The 17021-nt window shown below is 35.4% G+C and overlaps 1 protein-coding gene across 2 annotated transcripts; it reads left to right on the top strand.

Annotated features, from left to right (window-relative positions):
• The first annotated feature begins 6804 nt into the window (after positions 1-6804).
• On the top strand, positions 6805-17021 carry LOC129874577 (uncharacterized). 2 transcript variants are annotated; one of them, XM_055949881.1, is made up of 10 exons: positions 6805-6988; positions 8170-8220; positions 8494-11449; positions 11563-11643; positions 12776-12928; positions 13939-14102; positions 14201-14348; positions 14910-15032; positions 15615-15702; positions 16530-17021. In XM_055949881.1, the coding sequence occupies exons 3-10, from the start codon at positions 8510-8512 to the stop codon at positions 16730-16732; spliced, it is 3900 nt and encodes a 1299-aa protein (XP_055805856.1). In that variant the 5' UTR covers positions 6805-6988; positions 8170-8220; positions 8494-8509; the 3' UTR covers positions 16733-17021. The 2 variants fall into 2 exon arrangements, with proteins under 2 accessions (XP_055805856.1, XP_055805855.1); XM_055949880.1 differs by lacking the exons at positions 6805-6988; positions 8170-8220 and having other exon boundaries at positions 8227-11449.

Raw genomic sequence — 17021 nt, 5'->3', positions numbered from 1 at the left:
TAGATATACCTGATATAGAAGTTAATTTTCTGAAAAATTAGAGCTTCGTGCTGATAACGTGTTATAAATTAACTAACTTGATAATTTTATAAAGGAAGAAGAACAAGAGAATATGTATATAGAAAGTATTAATAGAGAGAGTAGTAATATAGAGAGAGTAATAGTAATTCTTTCTTTTATGTGTTTGTGTGTTTTTACATTGAAGTTTAAGGCTATATTTATAGCCATATTTACAAGTGGAGGAAAATATTAATGGGCATTTTACCCACTTAAAAAGTAAATGGACTATCCACCATTTTAAGTGGACAACCATTTTACTTGGTTGATATTATTTGGTTGATAATAATATTTACCTTGATATCTTGGTTGTCAAAAATAGATTGAGCTTCTCTCTTAAATTCGTGTGCTAGCTAAACAAATAAGTAATTGAGAAAATTCTCCACAATCAAGAATTTTAATGAACGCTCAATATGATAAGCTGTTATTTATAGAGTGGCAAAAGAAAAATTAGTATCCTAATCCAAAACAAATTCAATATTTGATAAGTTAAATATTTTTGGAATAAGAAAGGGATAAAGTGGCTCATATCTTGCAATTGCTCAAAAAAAAGAAACAATTCAAGGCACATATGAGGTGGTCTTTGAAAAATATCAAGGATAACCAAATATGCAGAGAACAAAGCTAATTCAATATGTAGTGAAAATAATTTTTTCATGTGATCTTATTTTTATAATAATAGAGTTGCACAAAAAGACAAAAGAACAAAAGGACAAAGGATATAAATGCAATCATAAAGCTCTTGTACATGCTCTTAGAATTCATTGTCACATGCTCATCACTCCCCCCCCCCCCCAAAAAAAAATTTGGTTTAAAAAATCAAACTCCCCCAACTTTCAATAATAATCATTTCCCCCCATTTACCCCATGAAATATCTATTTTGCCCTTGATTTTCTATCTTCTATCACCTATTTATACAAATAAAAATAATAGGTAATATAATAGCTTTTAAATATATTTCAAAAATAATACTCTATTTGTATTGTAAGTAATTTTTTATTTTTTAATTTAAAAAATACTTCATTATTGACAAACAAAAATCGTTTATCTATTCAAACATTTAAGAATGAGAATTGAAACATGCATTTATATACATGAACATATTAAATGCATGTAGTATTAAAATAATAATCATAAATAATAACATAAATTTTAATGACAAATTGATAAAAAAAATTATTCTACTTATAATTTTAATGTGCTTAAATAAAAATCTATAAATACTTAGATTAAGAAAGATAAATAGTATACATTAGAGTTTTAATTATTATTAAAATATTCACTTTTTACTCTACTCATTTATTTCATTATAGAACGTCAATAATTTATATGTTCAATTAGGATTTTTTTATTTTAGTTTTTTCGAATAGAAAAAAAATAATTTTTATTTTTAATAGAAAATTTGTTACCTAGAATAAAAAATTAAAAACTCATGATTTTAAAGAAGTAAAAAAAAATACAAAGGTTGATAATACAAAGGGTAAAATAGGCATTTTGAAAAATTAATTAGGATAAATGGGGAAAATAATTATTGTTGAAAGTTTTTTTTTTTTTTTTTTGGGGGGGGGGGAGAGTTTGATTTTTAAACCACACTTCGGAGGGTGGGGGGGGGGGAGTTTGACCCCTTGAAATTTAAAAAATAGTACATCTAAGTATAATCAAGAGGAAGATGACATCACCTTAAATCTTCACTCCATGAAAAACAAAAAACACTTGCTTTGTGGAAAAAGAAATTGAACTCTACTAAATTGAAGGTAGGTTTACATCAAATTATACTCCTTTTAAAGGCATAGAAAATTAGTATCATTATCACATACAAACTCAAAGACTTGATAAGTGAGATATTTTCAATTTTAGTTGGACTAAAAATTTTTTTAGTCCAATTTAAAATTGAATTAATTGGAAGATTCTTCCAGTGGTTGAAGTTTCCTCAATTTAAGGATCATTGTATAATTATTTATTTTTCACGCATGACAAATATGTAAAAATATTTGAAAAAAATAATAATAAATACACCAGACGCAAAATTAACTTGCAAATCAAGTATAATTATGTGATATCTTCAAAACATTCACGTGAAAAAAATGTATTACTTGGAAATTAGAATTAATAATGATAATATTCTAATTTCTTTTGCATTTTATGGGTACTTCGAGCCTAGTCTCGAAACTATAATTCTTTGTGTCTTGATTAGCCTTGAAGTAGAGGATATTTGTAAACATTAAAATTATTGAATTTAAATCCGTAAATTAATTTGAGACTATATTAAATTCAAGAAAATGGTCCAAACAATGTGACAATTCAAGTCAAATAAATGAGCCACTAAAATTATGTCATGTGCCGAAGTTATGTGACAATCTAAGTCAAATTAAATAAGCCACTAAAATCATGTCACGTATCAAAGTTATGTGGCAAAGTCAAATTAAATAAGCCACTTGTCACGACCCAAGCCTAGAGCCTAAATGTGACACGACGAATGAGCCACCCGAAAGTATCTCACCCAAGCCTCTTAGCATTCATTAAATTTTTTATTGGTATTGATATTCAATACCAAGCGGAAATATAAGGGATAACGAGACTAAGGAATTTCACATAGAATAAGAGCCAAAGTCATCTCAAACATTCAAACATTTTGTCCAACAATATCTTCTACTTTAAGGACTTGGTGGGGGCTAAGACATGTCCCTAGCTCACCCTCAAGATATAAGTCAAAAGTACCAAAAATAACTTAATAGTCTATACATGACATAAGCTGGATAGGTAGGAGTGTTGTTCCCGAAACATGGAAACTCACCAAATAGTGGTAGCCTTTAACAATCTAACTTAGCCACGGGGAGGAGAGTGTGGAGCAACGTCGGTCCCTACATGGTGATATCATGTAGGCAAAAATATGCGTTAGTACTTTGAATGTATTAAGTATGTGAGTATGCTATACAATAAAAAACATAAGAGACCTTTATAAGCAATATACATAAGTGAATGCATGCATGAGAAATCATCATAAGTAACCTTAAATCATTCATTTTGTGGGAAGATGATCGTAACCGACATTTAAGACCATACGAGCTATTATATGAAATCCAACATAACCCCCTGCGTTGGCACAGGGAGATTACTTGCGGGTAGAACTCCATTAACTTTAATCATTTTTTAAACTTTAACTTTAATGGCTAATCATGGAATATCCACTAGCCTAAAAGCCTACAAGGGCTCCTATGTTAGCGCATAGTTAATGCAACATGAGACTTTACTTAAGGACCCTTTAGGTCGAGTCACCATCTACATGCTACACTCAATTCTAGGTTAATCCCACGGAATAACGTTTAAACATCATAATAACATAAGCATTTATATAACTTTAGACATCAAATCATCATTCGGTGGATTAGCTCATTAAAACCTTTCATTTGATTCAAAGATGTGAAAATTGTCCTTTCACATTGAATCCTTTCTTTGGCTAAGACGCCTTTTCATCATCATTCAAACATTTAATAAGACTCCTTTAACATACACATTTATCATAAACTTTCATTTGGAGTCAATTTTTCATTTCAACTTTACTTTAACATAATAAAAATTAGGTGGATTCATTTCATGAGATCTTCAAATGCATTTGAAGAATTCTTTCATACGTGAGAGTGATGGAAAATGCATCAAATTACACCTCTTAAAATAACCCACCATATACACTTTAAAGCCACCTTCAAGCCTTCAAATATGCACCCTAGCAAATCATTCATTTCATGAAATTGAAAGTCAATATATATCAATATAAGTAAATAAACTTCAAATATATCAAAATCTATACATTTAGAGTCATCATGTAAAAGTCCATAAGAATTCATCATTTAGAATTTGAAATATTAAGTTCAAAAATTTTTGGGCTCCATGGGTGGAAGGACCCATGGATGAAACTCAATTACCTTGGGGAAATAAAATTCCTATGAAAGTTTTGAGGAGGAAAGGAGACTTGAAGATGCCTCGGAAGAAACCCTAGCTTGCCTTGAAGTTCTTGGGAGAGTTTAAGAAGAGAGGATTTGAGGGTTTTGAGTCTAAGTATGAAGAATGAGGTCTTGGAAGGGTTTAGGGTCTTTAGATGAGAGAATTCAGCCCTCAAAATGACACCATTTAGATTTAAAATGCAGAAAAAGATCAAAATGTCCCTTTTTAAAATCTGGTCGGAGTAGGATTCACGAGAACCCTTCACGGTCAGTGGTGCTCACCACCGTCCGTAATGGGGTCCCGTAGTAAGGAACTTGGAAAATACTTTGGAAAAGCATGTAGGGGAAGTCTCCGAAGTTTCACCACAAAACACCTTCACGGTTTGTGAAGGGAATGTCGGCTCGTGGAATGTCGCTGTGATGCAAGCCCTGTAGGAGGCCTACAGAGTAACCACCATGGAAACACACCACGATCCGTGGAGGGTTCCACGATTCGTGGTGGTCGTCTGTGGCCTTGGCTTGGGAAGTTTCTTGAGGGCCTTGGGGAGGGGTCACCACGGAGGGCTTCACGGCCCGTGGTGCTCACCACAATCTGTGGTACTCATCGTGGTCCCATCCCTGTAGGTCTGAGCCTCTGAATCTTTACCACGGTCCATAGTGCTTACCACGGCCCGTGATGGCTTCCGTGATCAGCTCCTGGTGCCAATTTTCTGTACTTTCTGAGAATTCATCCTTTGATCCTTGGTTTAGGACCTTCCATATTTTTTGGGGTCTTACACCACTAGAATCATGCTATGTGCTAAAATTAGGTGGCAATCCAAGTCAAATTAAAAAAATCACTAAAATCATGTCACATGTCAAAGTTATGTGGCAATTCTAGTCAAATTAAATGAGCCACTAGAATAATGTCACATGTATATGTGACATGTTCTGACGAACCAAATTAAAGTTCTTCACCAAAGAAATCTGATTGGTCAGTTCAAATCGACCAATCAAATCACACAGGCATATCACTCTCTATAACTATAAATATGGGTTCTCATTATTCTCAGAAGGGGGAGTTTTGAAGAATAAGAAGTAAGAAGACAACTCATGGATCAAAGGCCGCAGATTCTCTACAAAGCTACAAAGTTCAAGCAATCAAATTCAAGTTCAAGATCAAGATTAAAAATAAAGGCAAATAACAAGACATTCAAAATCAAGATACTTGTTCATATTTATAATTCGTCATAATCATACAAGTGTTCTTGACGAATAATTCAAATCCAAGTTTGAAGACGAAGATTCAAGATCAAGCTATTCAAACCTTTGAATCTAAATCAAATTCAAGTTCAACATATTCCATATTATTTGAAGAATCAGAGAATTATTATAGAGATTGTAACATCCACTTCATTTTGAAATCAAATATTGTACTTTGTTACTTCAATTTTTCGATCTTGATTAATTATTTTCTTTGGCTCGAAAATTTGTTGTTTATCGTTTGAAAAAATTAACCAACATGCACAGAGTAATAGAGATGGGAAAAAAATAGAAATAAAAAGCCATAGATGTTGAAGTGGAAAGTTGAGGAATATAGTAGTACTAGTGTGTATGTATGTTTTTCATGTTCAATGATCCAATAATTTTGAGGAAAACATGAATCCAAGGGTTGTTGATGCTTCTTTTGTGAAAAAATCATTGGCTCAAGAGAGGGGAACCACCCCTGTAAAGAAAATCTCAAAATTCTCTATTTTGCCTTATTTTTTTAGTGGGCTAACCTTTTCTTTGCCGGAAAAGTAGTTTTCCACCTTTAACATTTGGTCTTTTCTTGTTATAAATATATACACAAATTGTGGTATGAAGAATCTACAGGGATTATGTGGAAGGTTTTTGAGGAAGAAAATATCTTGGTTGTATTTATTAAAATTTGGGATTGTTGCGGGGTGATTTTGAATTGATCGAGATTAAATAGTTAGTATATATTTTATGTATACAACAGCAACAACAACAACAAGTGAAATCCCACAACGTGGGGTCTGGGGAGGGTAAAGTGTACGCAGACCTTACTCCTATCAAGGTAGGACCGCTGTTTCCGAGAAACCCTTGGCTCAAAAGAAGCATAAAAAGAGATCAAATAAGACTAAGAAGTTCAAAGCGTTATGAAAAAGCAAATAACGAATAACGCAAATAACGAAAGCGTTATGTATAGTTAAACTATATTCAACTTTTTGAGTGCATAATAATGTATAGTCAATGTATAACATATATGTAGATAAATTATATTATATATTCAGTGTATATTTTTTATGACTTTTGATAAACTATATTTTATGATTAATTTAAAGAACATTAACCACCACTTCGACTGATGCGGACGCGGTTCTCTCGTCGTGAAAGAAGTAATGAAAAAGCAAATAACGAATAACGCAAATAACGAAAGCGTTATGTATAGTTAAACTATATTCAACTTTTTGAGTGCATAATAATGTCTAGTCAATGTATAACATATATGTAGATAAATTATATTATATATTCAGTGTATATTTTTTATGACTTTTGATAAACTATATTTTATGATTAATGTATATTTTCTATGATTTTTGACTATTTTTTATGTAAATAAAATTTAATTAATTATAAATTAATTACATTATTATATATATTTGAAATAACCCAATAAAAATTGGCTATTTAATTTGTTTTTTTCTCTGAATCCATTTTTACTCAGTAAACACCCCTCCAAAAGAATAGTTTTGTCCAAAACGTACTAGATCTAAGGCAAAAAGTACCATTCATTAAGCGTACTTTAGGAAATTGTTCATCAGTCCCCATACCACTAACAAGTCGACATTTGACTCTTTTTAACTATGGCAGAAGTGTAGAGATGTCCCAATATCTTTCAGTTCCGTACGCCGATTTGCTTCCTCCGCTGCTCACTTCTGCTCCGGCGCCGGCGATTTAATCTAGGGTCCACGGATGTTTGCGGTGACAACTTCCATCTATTACGGTATACTGTTTTGTCGCAATTTCATTTGGTTGAGAATAATTTTCTTTTTGGTTTGAAATTTGAAGTTTGGATTTATTTTTATTTTTGGCTTGATTCAACTGAAAATTTGGGTTTCGGATATCTGTTGTTGATTTTTGAGCATCTTATTGCGGAGCTTGATCATTTAATCAACTACGTCGGTGTCAATGTTGAACTGGTTGAGATCGTTTACATGAAACTTACATTATTGTTCTTCTCTACTCGGACTTACTTATTTTAGTGCATAATAATTGTTTTATTGAGTTTGAGGCGGACCTTGATGTTAAGTCTTACACAGTTGAGTTGAAATGAGCTTGCAAAGGTTTTGATTTGGCTTACCTCATAATAAATAACCTGAAAGTGTTGATGGAAGTAAATCTTGTGCTAAAGATTTTATAGCTCAGCATTATAGAAAGACACTAACGAGACCTCCTTTTTACTTTCTTCAAAGATTATTCTTTCAAACTTTAGTAATCATTAAACAAATGGAATTACTTGTTGTGAAGGTTATAAGAGTGAGGAAAGTAAAAGAAGGGAATGAAAGGCCACATTGGATTGAATGCTCTTTAAAACTTCTTCTCCAGAGAGTTTTCTTGGTCATCAAGTGTATTGTCTCCTGCTAGGAGTTGAAATCCAGCTTGTTAGAACAAAGGGTCCAGAAAAGTGTGGCTGATATGTTATTTTACAATGTCAGCTATATACTCTTCATCTAGTCGATCATGATAGGCAAATGATAACTCCTTTTTGAGAGAGAACTAAAATTCATGATGATTTTTGGGCGGAAATATTTTATCAGCACAAGATGTTTGCACCCACCATAAATGAACATGTGTATCTTGACCCTTTTTTTTTTATCATCAATTAAGAATATAGTTCATTAATTCTTATGTATTCTCTCCTTGGTTTGTATTTGATGCTTCTCTTAGAGTATTTTTAACTTGTCTTGATACAAGCTGGATTATGTGACGTGACTCTTTTTGAAGACATTTATATGGAATGCAATAAAGTTTTGACCTTGAGGTTGAGTTTTAGGAAGGTAGATATATTTTGAACGATATCTTAATGTGCGTTACCTTGCTTAGGACATGTAACATGTCAAGCCTTAACTTTATCTGGTTAATAATATTCTGATGATTGACTAAATGTTTGTGTGCATTGTGCAGGTTGTAGCTCTTTGCAAGGATCAACTTTTACCTAAAAAAGGAAAGATCAAGGTACACCATTAGAAGTTCTCAGTTAGGATAACTAAAAATAAAGATCAGCTAAAGCACATCTGTCCCATTGACAAGGGTCTTCTGCTATCTAACTGCTCGATCAATGTTCACCTACAAAAATCTAAATAAAATCAGTTATTACTCATTTCTTTTTAAAACATCCTACTGAGAATAAAGTGTGCCGGTGCGATTGAAAGTGCTTACTTGGTTTCTGTTTCATGAATATTAAGTCTCCTTATGATGTGAATGTTAAGGATTGTTTACAATGGATAGGGATTTTGGAGTAGGAATGACGGGACAGCAAAATAACTTTGAACAAGCTCGTTATAGTTCTATAGACACTACAACAGAGGTCATTGGTTCTTCAAACCAGAGATTTTTCCAGGATGCATCCAGTTCTATCAATACAGACATAAGACCACCTGATTTCACTATACCAGTCAGAGCTAGACCTGTAATGAACTATTCCATTCAGACTGGTGAGGAGTTTGCTCTGGAATTCATGCGTGAAAGAGTTAACCCAAAGCAGAACCTCATTCCTCATGCTTCTGGGGGGACTGCTGGTGCAACTTCTTGTATGGACATGAAGGACAGACGTGGAATATCGCATACAGGTTCTGAAAGTGGATCAGATATCGCCATGATCACCTCAGTTGGGAACACTCTAGTTCAACATCACGAGAGGTCTACTTCTGTAAATGAAGGGATAAGCAACCACCAATCTGAGCACACTGAAACTAGAGCCGTATCAAGAAATAACAACATCCATGGAATTCAAAGCTATATGTCTTCTAGATCTAGTACATTAACAAAGTTGAAGTTCCTCTGCAGTTTTGGTGGTAGAATTATGCCTCGTCCAAGTGATGGGAAACTTAGATATATTGGAGGTGATACGCATCTCGTCCGTTTAAGAAATGATGTTTCATGGGAGGAATTCAGGCAAAAGATGTTGACTATATTTAACAATTGTCACACAATAAAATATCAGCTTCCTGGCGAGGATCTTGATGGATTAGTGTCAGTTTCTTGTGATGAAGACTTGCAAAATATGATAGAGGAATGTAATGTATTAGAAGGTGATGGATCACAAAAGTTGAGGATATTTCTCTTTTCTTACAGTGACTTGGACGATTCTCTGGTTGGTCTGGAGAATATTGAAGGAGATTCAGAAATGCAGTATGTTATTGCTGTCAATAGCATGGACTTTGGTTCAAGAAAAAACTCCATTGCTCTGGCAAGCACTTCAGACAAAAACCTGGATGAGTTTCTGAGTGCAACAATTGCTGGGGAGAATGGTCAAGTTGCTAGACATGTAGCAGGGGCTGATACTTCTGATCCAGTCATTGGCATGCCTCTAACAAGTCAATCTTCTCATGAAGGGGTATCAATTTCATCACACACTTTTGACTCCAATCAACTAGGATACTTGGGTCAATCTGTACATCATGGTGGTGCTGAATGGCAACCTTTACCCTCTTCCATACCAGTTGACAACTTTCCAGGTGTAGGTGGCAAAAACCTTGTTCTTCCATCTATGCAAGTGCAGTATAACCATGGTTATCATCCACCCAACTCTTCACAACTTACAAATAACGTTCTTGTAAGTTCGGGCCATGGTTATGTGAATTGGAAAGGAGGCGTGGATCCCGAGCAGTCTTACCAGAGCTCACATATGAATGACCAAGAAACACATGCTACAGTAGTGAATCTGAAAAGAGATAACTATCCCCGGGAAATGTTTGAACTTAATAAAGCAAAACCTCGAGAGAAGGAAGTGCCTGAGGAGGGAAATATAAAGATAGAGAGCTCTTTCCAGAAAATAAATGAGCCTGAAAAAATGTGGCCTTTGGAATGCAAAAAAGTTGTTTCCTCAAACCCACTGAATGATTCCGCCTCAAGTCACGTTTCTAGAGTTGAATTACCAAACTTCACTGCTGTGGCAGTTGCTGGAAATGATGTTATACAATCTAAAACTAATGACAAGAGTCAGGAGCAAGTGCTGAGTTCAGCGTCTCCCGAAGCTGTTCAGGAAGAAAAACTTGACAGGTTCACTGAAGATGGCTTCTCTGGATCTGGTAGAACATCAAATTCTGGCTATGGAGACTCGGGGGCAAACCCACATGACATTCGCTACGAACAATCATCATTTCCTCCACGGACTTTTCGCTCTGAATGGATACCCAGGGAACAGCCTGGCCTCAATCGTTTATCCAAATCTGATGATTCTGCTGCCTCGCAGTTCATAATGACCCATGCATATTCTGAAGGCTCACAGAAGATCATAGAATCAGTTAATAAATTGAACGATGGGAATGTGGCTCCCCAGACTGAGCATTTTATACCTTCTGGAAGATCTTTGTCTGCTAATCAGCATGCTACTGCAGATAAAGGGGTAAAACTTCAGGAATCTCAAGAGTTAAGTGTTAGTGCCAGAGAAGTTTATACCAAAGATGGTGGAGAAGTTTCTGAAGCAAACTATAAGCCTGAGCTGAAAGCTGCAACTTATGCAGAGAAAGTGAAATCTGGACTAGGTGAACCTATATTAAGCAATAATATCCAGGCTGCGTCTGCTTCCGGGCAGACAGAGCTTCATTGGGGTGATGCATCTGCAAATAGAGCCGAGGGAAATAAAGAAGCAGCGCAAATACACTCTTTGCCTGAGAAAGAGTGTCAGGTTGGAGCAGCAGTTTCCACAGGGAGACCCCCTGTTGCTGTTGGCACACTTGAGCATGGAAGCATACTTTTTGACATTAATGACCGCTTTCCCCGTGATTTTCTCGCTGATATATTTTCCAAAGCCAAGCTCATGGATGCCTCACCAGCACCTGCCCCACTACACACTGATGGAACTGGTTTGAGCTTGAATATGGAGAACCATGAACCAAAGCACTGGTCCTTTTTTCAAAAGATAGCTCAAGGTGATTTTGTTAGAAGAAATGTCTCTTTGATGGATCAGGATCATCTTAGTCTGTCTTCTACCTGTGCAACTGTTGATGATGGGGTGTCTATGGATTATGGCTATCCTCCTTTCAAGGGTGATGGACCAATGATAGATCATATGGACGCTCAACTCAATATTGAAGCTGAGTTCCAGCAACCATCACCTGAAATTGTTGTCCCAGACACCATTGATTTGCCTTCAGAGTACAACCCTTCTCAAACCACTGATGTTCAAAGTATGCAGTATGATGTTGAATTTAGTTCCAAAGTACCTGAATCGGGTTATCAGGTATTTTTTAGTAGTTCAATTTCTTGCAGCATTATTTTGCTTCAATTTGAAATTGTTGTATTTTCCAGTAACGTGCTAATATGGAGAAGTAAATCCTTTTATGTAACATGAAGGATGAGAACCAAGGAGCTCAGAATGCTGGCTTTCCGCTTTCCATTCTCTCGCTTGGAGACTTTGATCCCAGCTCCTTGCAGGTACTGTGGACTTTAGCTAGTAAATTGTTTATATCTTTGGTTTCACAATGAAATATGTATTTTTATTGCTGGTTGGATATGTTATGAAAGATGCCTGATAATTAGAAAGAGAACTAAGGCTACTTTTGGAAAGAAGTACTTGGAAGGAAGTGAGGAGACGAATGATGCTACTCCATTAATTATTTACTTATAGTAGATCAACCTTTCTTAACGCTGAGTTTCTGAAAAAAAAATTGCTCTCAGGCACTTTTCCCGAGACTGACCTTCTTTAGTCTTTAAACTCAACTGGATCTACTACTCAGGGGGATATTCCGGTAGTTTTGACCAGAATCATTTTAAGGTTCCATTATTTTACATCATGGGTGAAAGGAGGATCTATTACAATGCTGATTTTAAGTCCTATGACATCCAATTAAAAAAAAAGTTCTATTATATTACAAGAAACAACTCGGGGGCAGAAATATGGTTTGACTGGGTCGAACATAGCAGAGGTTTAATGAAGCAGGTAACTATTAGCCTTTGGCAGTGAGTAGTATATGTATTTAAGACGGTTTCCAAATAACAAAGAACGGCAGTAAATTGGTGGAAAGTGAAGGACCACTTTCTTTTGCACTCTTAAATACAACGAACATGGTAGGTACATCAGTTGTATTGCTGTACAAAGGAACAATAAATTAGTAATTATCACATCAGAGGTCTCTTTGAAGGAAGGTTGAGGAAACATAACTCAGAAAATTGCAAACTTCATAAGCATCCCAAGAAAATAAAGGAGCCAGCGATCTTCAGAGGCCATCAAAATGATATCTCATATGAGAAGGCCTTCAGAAGTAGCAGATTGTTTTCTCATTTTGAATATGTGTGCTGTGGGAGGTGGGGAGGTTGGTTGGGGAGGATAGGACTTGTCATTCTTATTGCTTTTTGTTTCTGCATCTGGATTGTATATATAGAGTGTTTCCTACATTTTATTAGTCTTTTTTTCTCATACATTCATTATAGTCACTTTTTTTTTTTTGGATGAAGTACATTCATTATAGTCAATTAAAAATCTCTTCTATTAATTAGGGCTTAAATGGGTATTTGCAGCAATTCTTTCTGTCAATCTTGTTGTTAACTTGCTTTCATTCCATTATAGATTATCAGTGATGAAGATCTTGAAGAGTTAAAGGAATTGGGTTCTGGAACATTTGGGACCGTATATCATGGAAAATGGAAAGGGACTGACGTTGCCATCAAGAGAATTAAAAAAAGCTGTTTCACAGGTCGGTCATCAGAGCAGGAGAGATTGGTGAGTCTCATCTCAAACTGCAATTGTAAAGATTAAACTGAAAAGAAGGTAAAAAGTTATAAAATATCAGTCCAATCATCCCTAGTTGAGGAAATGATGAGGCAATCCCTTTGCCCAAAACCCCCAAAATATTCATGTATAGGTCAGCCAACGCCGGCTATACCCATGACTTTCCACCACTCAAACACTTCAGTAATGATGGTGTAGATCATGCCTCAAAAATCCCCGAAAACAATGTTGCGTTGCTCTCGGGAGAAAAACCATGTAGTTTGCACCAGTGTTGTCAAAGGCTCACTTAAAGCGCGCTTAAGCCCTGAAGCGAGGCTCAAAACGTGTTGAACGCTTCGCCTCGCTTTATGTGCACTTCAGTGTCATCATCAAGGTTCTAAGGCATATTTTTCCTTGCCAATGAGCCTCTTCTGAAGAGGTGACACTAAAGAATTGATATTTCATTTTATCTTAATCTTTTTCCAATTTCTTTCTTCGTAAATTTGTCATCCATGTTTATAATTATTAGTCTTGGACGAAACATATATATATTTATATTTTTCTCCCTTTGCGCCTTTTTCCATTAAAGCCCTCACTTTATTTGCACTTTGCGCTTAAAGCTCCAATGGACGTTGGAGCTTTTTTGTGCTTTTCACCTTTGATAACACTGGTTTGCACTGTCTATATCTTGGTAGAGTCTGTGAAGTATTTTCATTTCAACTCTTGGTTTATGAGATTAAGCATAAATTGTACACCTAATTGATACTTTATATCATTCCAAGTTACTATATACATACTTGAAATGGCTTTTGTCGCAGTTTAGAAAGAGACAGGTAGAGAGCTTCATTGCAATCTAGAATTTTGTAAAAAGAAAAACTTATAGAAGCTTTTGAATACATACATTTTTTTTGGTAAAGAATACATCTGTAACTGGTAACTAAGCTTTTAAGTACATACATTGGTCATGTTTCCGCTTTCTTTGCACTAGCTATTTCGTGACAAAACTTGGGAACTATTTCCAGACTGTGGAGTTTTGGCGTGAAGCTGAAATTCTTTCAAAACTTCATCATCCCAATGTGGTGGCATTTTATGGTGTAGTGCAAGATGGGCCAGGAGGGACTCTTGCCACAGTAGCAGAATTCATGGTGAATGGTTCTCTTAGACATGTTTTACTTTGCAAGGACAGGTGTGATAATACTGGATAGTACACTTCTTAAACTATTATTTTTGTTTTCTCTTTTTCTCATGAAAACGTATTACGTTCTCCCTACTTGAACTGTCCAGACACCTTGATCGTCGGAAGAGGCTCATAATTGCAATGGATGCTGCATTTGGAATGGAATATTTGCACTCGAAGAATATTGTGCATTTTGATCTAAAATGTGACAATTTGCTTGTTAACTTAAAGGATCCTTCTCGACCTATTTGTAAGGTGACCTTCAAGAATGTGCTGCTTTTGAGTTTTTTCAATGGATTCTTCATTTGCAAGAATGTGCTGGTTTTGATTTGAAATTCTATAGCATACAAGTCTGATGATCATAATCAGCGTATTAACCAATATATTAGTAATACCCTTCGAAAGTAGTACATCCAAAACATATAAAATGCGGTTAATCCTGCCATGGTTTGAGCTATTATTGCCAGAATTCATGATATAACAATCCATCATTAAGAATTTCATCTGTAGACCAAAATCAAGCAACAAGTGGAATACCACAAAAAGACTCATACCTAATAGTGTGTGATTTTTGTAATTGGTGCATGCTTTCTATATCTAAGGTTGGCTTTTTACTCCTTTCTGGATTACTAACTTAATAATGCATAAACGGAGTTCCTTATCCCAAACTGTAAATAGCTTCTTCAGTCACTTTGATAACCACTCATCATACTTGGTAGACGTTTATTATGACAGTTAAATCTTCATCAAGTAAAGGACAACAAAGATACCATGTAGGGATCAGTCGAAAGCTAATGGAAATTGTGTTCTGTGTAGGTGGCTGATTTTGGACTGTCAAAAATTAAGAGAAATACCTTGGTTACTGGTGGTGTCAGGGGAACGCTTCCATGGATGGCTCCAGAGCTATTGAATGGTGGTAGTAATAAGGTTTCTGAGAAGGTAAGCTTTCAATTCCTATTTTTATGTTAAACTCTTCTAATGTGAACGCGGAACTTATAGTCTATTTTAGATGTCATTTTTTTCACTTCATGTGGGGGATATCGGTACTTAATGCTTATCAACTCAACATGCTGTTATAAAATTCTTGCCAACTTCAAAAATCCGATGAATTATGTGGTCTCTCTTTTTGTTTTTGGAAATGGACATATGATATTTATCAGCGCCCTAAAAAGGCCTGGCTTTAAATATCTACAAGTACAAAACCCATGTAATTCTTGCATTATGTGGTTTCTCTTGTTCATTAGTTTTGCGCCTAAACTTTTGTGTTCAATAGCTTCTGCATTTTCTTGCAACACTTCTAGTTTCCCTTTGAAATATAGCTTCTGCATTTTCTTGCAACACTTCTAGTTTCCCTTTGAAATATAGCTTCTGCATTTTCTTGCAACACTTCTAGTTTCCCTTTGAAATGTTGTTTCACCATATCATCAGCAGGAGTTTCACTTTAAGATAGAATGAATCATGAAATAATTTTAATCCTTGCTGCCTAGTTGCCTTTCATAGTAACAATTTTGAATTTTGCAGGTCGATGTCTTTTCCTTTGGGATTGTGCTCTGGGAAATCCTCACTGGCGAAGAACCTTATGCAAATATGCATTATGGAGCAATTATAGGTTTATTTTACTCTATCCCTTCCAACGTTTTTCTCTTGATATTGCCCATTGCAGTGTGTGCTGCCATTGCTGTCTGCATCTGACAAGAAGTTACTTGTTATATCCTATGTTTCCTGCTAAGTGCTGGCTTAATGAAGGATTGAGGCCGGAGTGTTAGAGTCCATCCTAGAAGTAAGGAACAGAAGGTTGCTTTTTCACTGGAAAGTGAAAACACAGACATATTAAGTCAATATATGCGCTTCAGTTTTATCCTCTGATTTCTGAAGCAGCTACATTCTTACAAAAAATAATAATAATCAATATCTAGAAATTAATGATCAATGGGTCTTCTAAAGCCACTAAGATGTTAATTGATGTTATACTATATCTGCAAGGGCATTCCATAAGTGCCAATATTAATAAAAGACATTGAAGCTCGATATGGTTCAACTATTTTCAGTGCTAGTTCCTATTCCTGCTTATCTTTTATTTAGTAAACTACTTAAAGAGTGTCAGGTGCAGCTTGAACATACAAGAAAAATACTTGGTATGTGGAATTGAGAATTGAAATGGGCCGGAAAGACAAATTATATGGTATTGGTGTGAATGGGCTCGAATAGAGCAAATATATATAGAGGATTTTGATAGCTGAGCTCAACTATGTTGGGAATTGAAGTGTAGTTGATTGATTGATGGAATCTAGAATAGAACACGACTCCCCTCCACCCCACTTCTTTATTCCGTTTAATTCTCTCTTTGCTTTTTTTCATTGTGTTCCACTCTTCATTCTCATGCAATATCCCACTTTGGAAATTAATGCAGTCTTGAATCCTTTGTATTATATGCAGGTGGTATTGTCAACAACACCTTGAGACCGCCTGTGCCAAGCTTCTGTGACACTGAGTGGAGAATGCTCATGGAACAGTGTTGGGCTCCAGATCCTCCCATCCGCCCATCTTTCACTGAAATTGCCAGACGCTTACGTTCCATGGCTGCTGCCTGTCCAACAAGACCACACGCTCATCCAGCACAAAATCAGCAATCCAAGTGATGGCATGGTATCCCTTCTTTCTCGATATCCACACGAGAGTTTCTTTTAGGAGTATAGGATACTCTGTTCATTCTGGATTATTCCGAGAGGGGACAGTGATCTCTTTTAGACTGTGAAACAACATTGTCCAATATTAATGAGTGGCATTATATATATTCCGGGAAAACATGAAAATCTTTATGTATATTACAATTTGTAAAGCATCGTTTGTATCTATGATAAATGAATGTAGCTTTGACCTCAGAAATTCTTGGTGATATTATAAGTTCTAAGTGATCATTTCCGTCTT

This window comes from Solanum dulcamara, chromosome 11, assembly GCF_947179165.1.
Source record: "Solanum dulcamara chromosome 11, daSolDulc1.2, whole genome shotgun sequence".
Classification (NCBI taxonomy): domain Eukaryota; kingdom Viridiplantae; phylum Streptophyta; class Magnoliopsida; order Solanales; family Solanaceae; genus Solanum; species Solanum dulcamara.
Note: the sequence above shows the minus strand (reverse complement) of the source record. Positions and strands in the feature narration are given on the sequence as shown.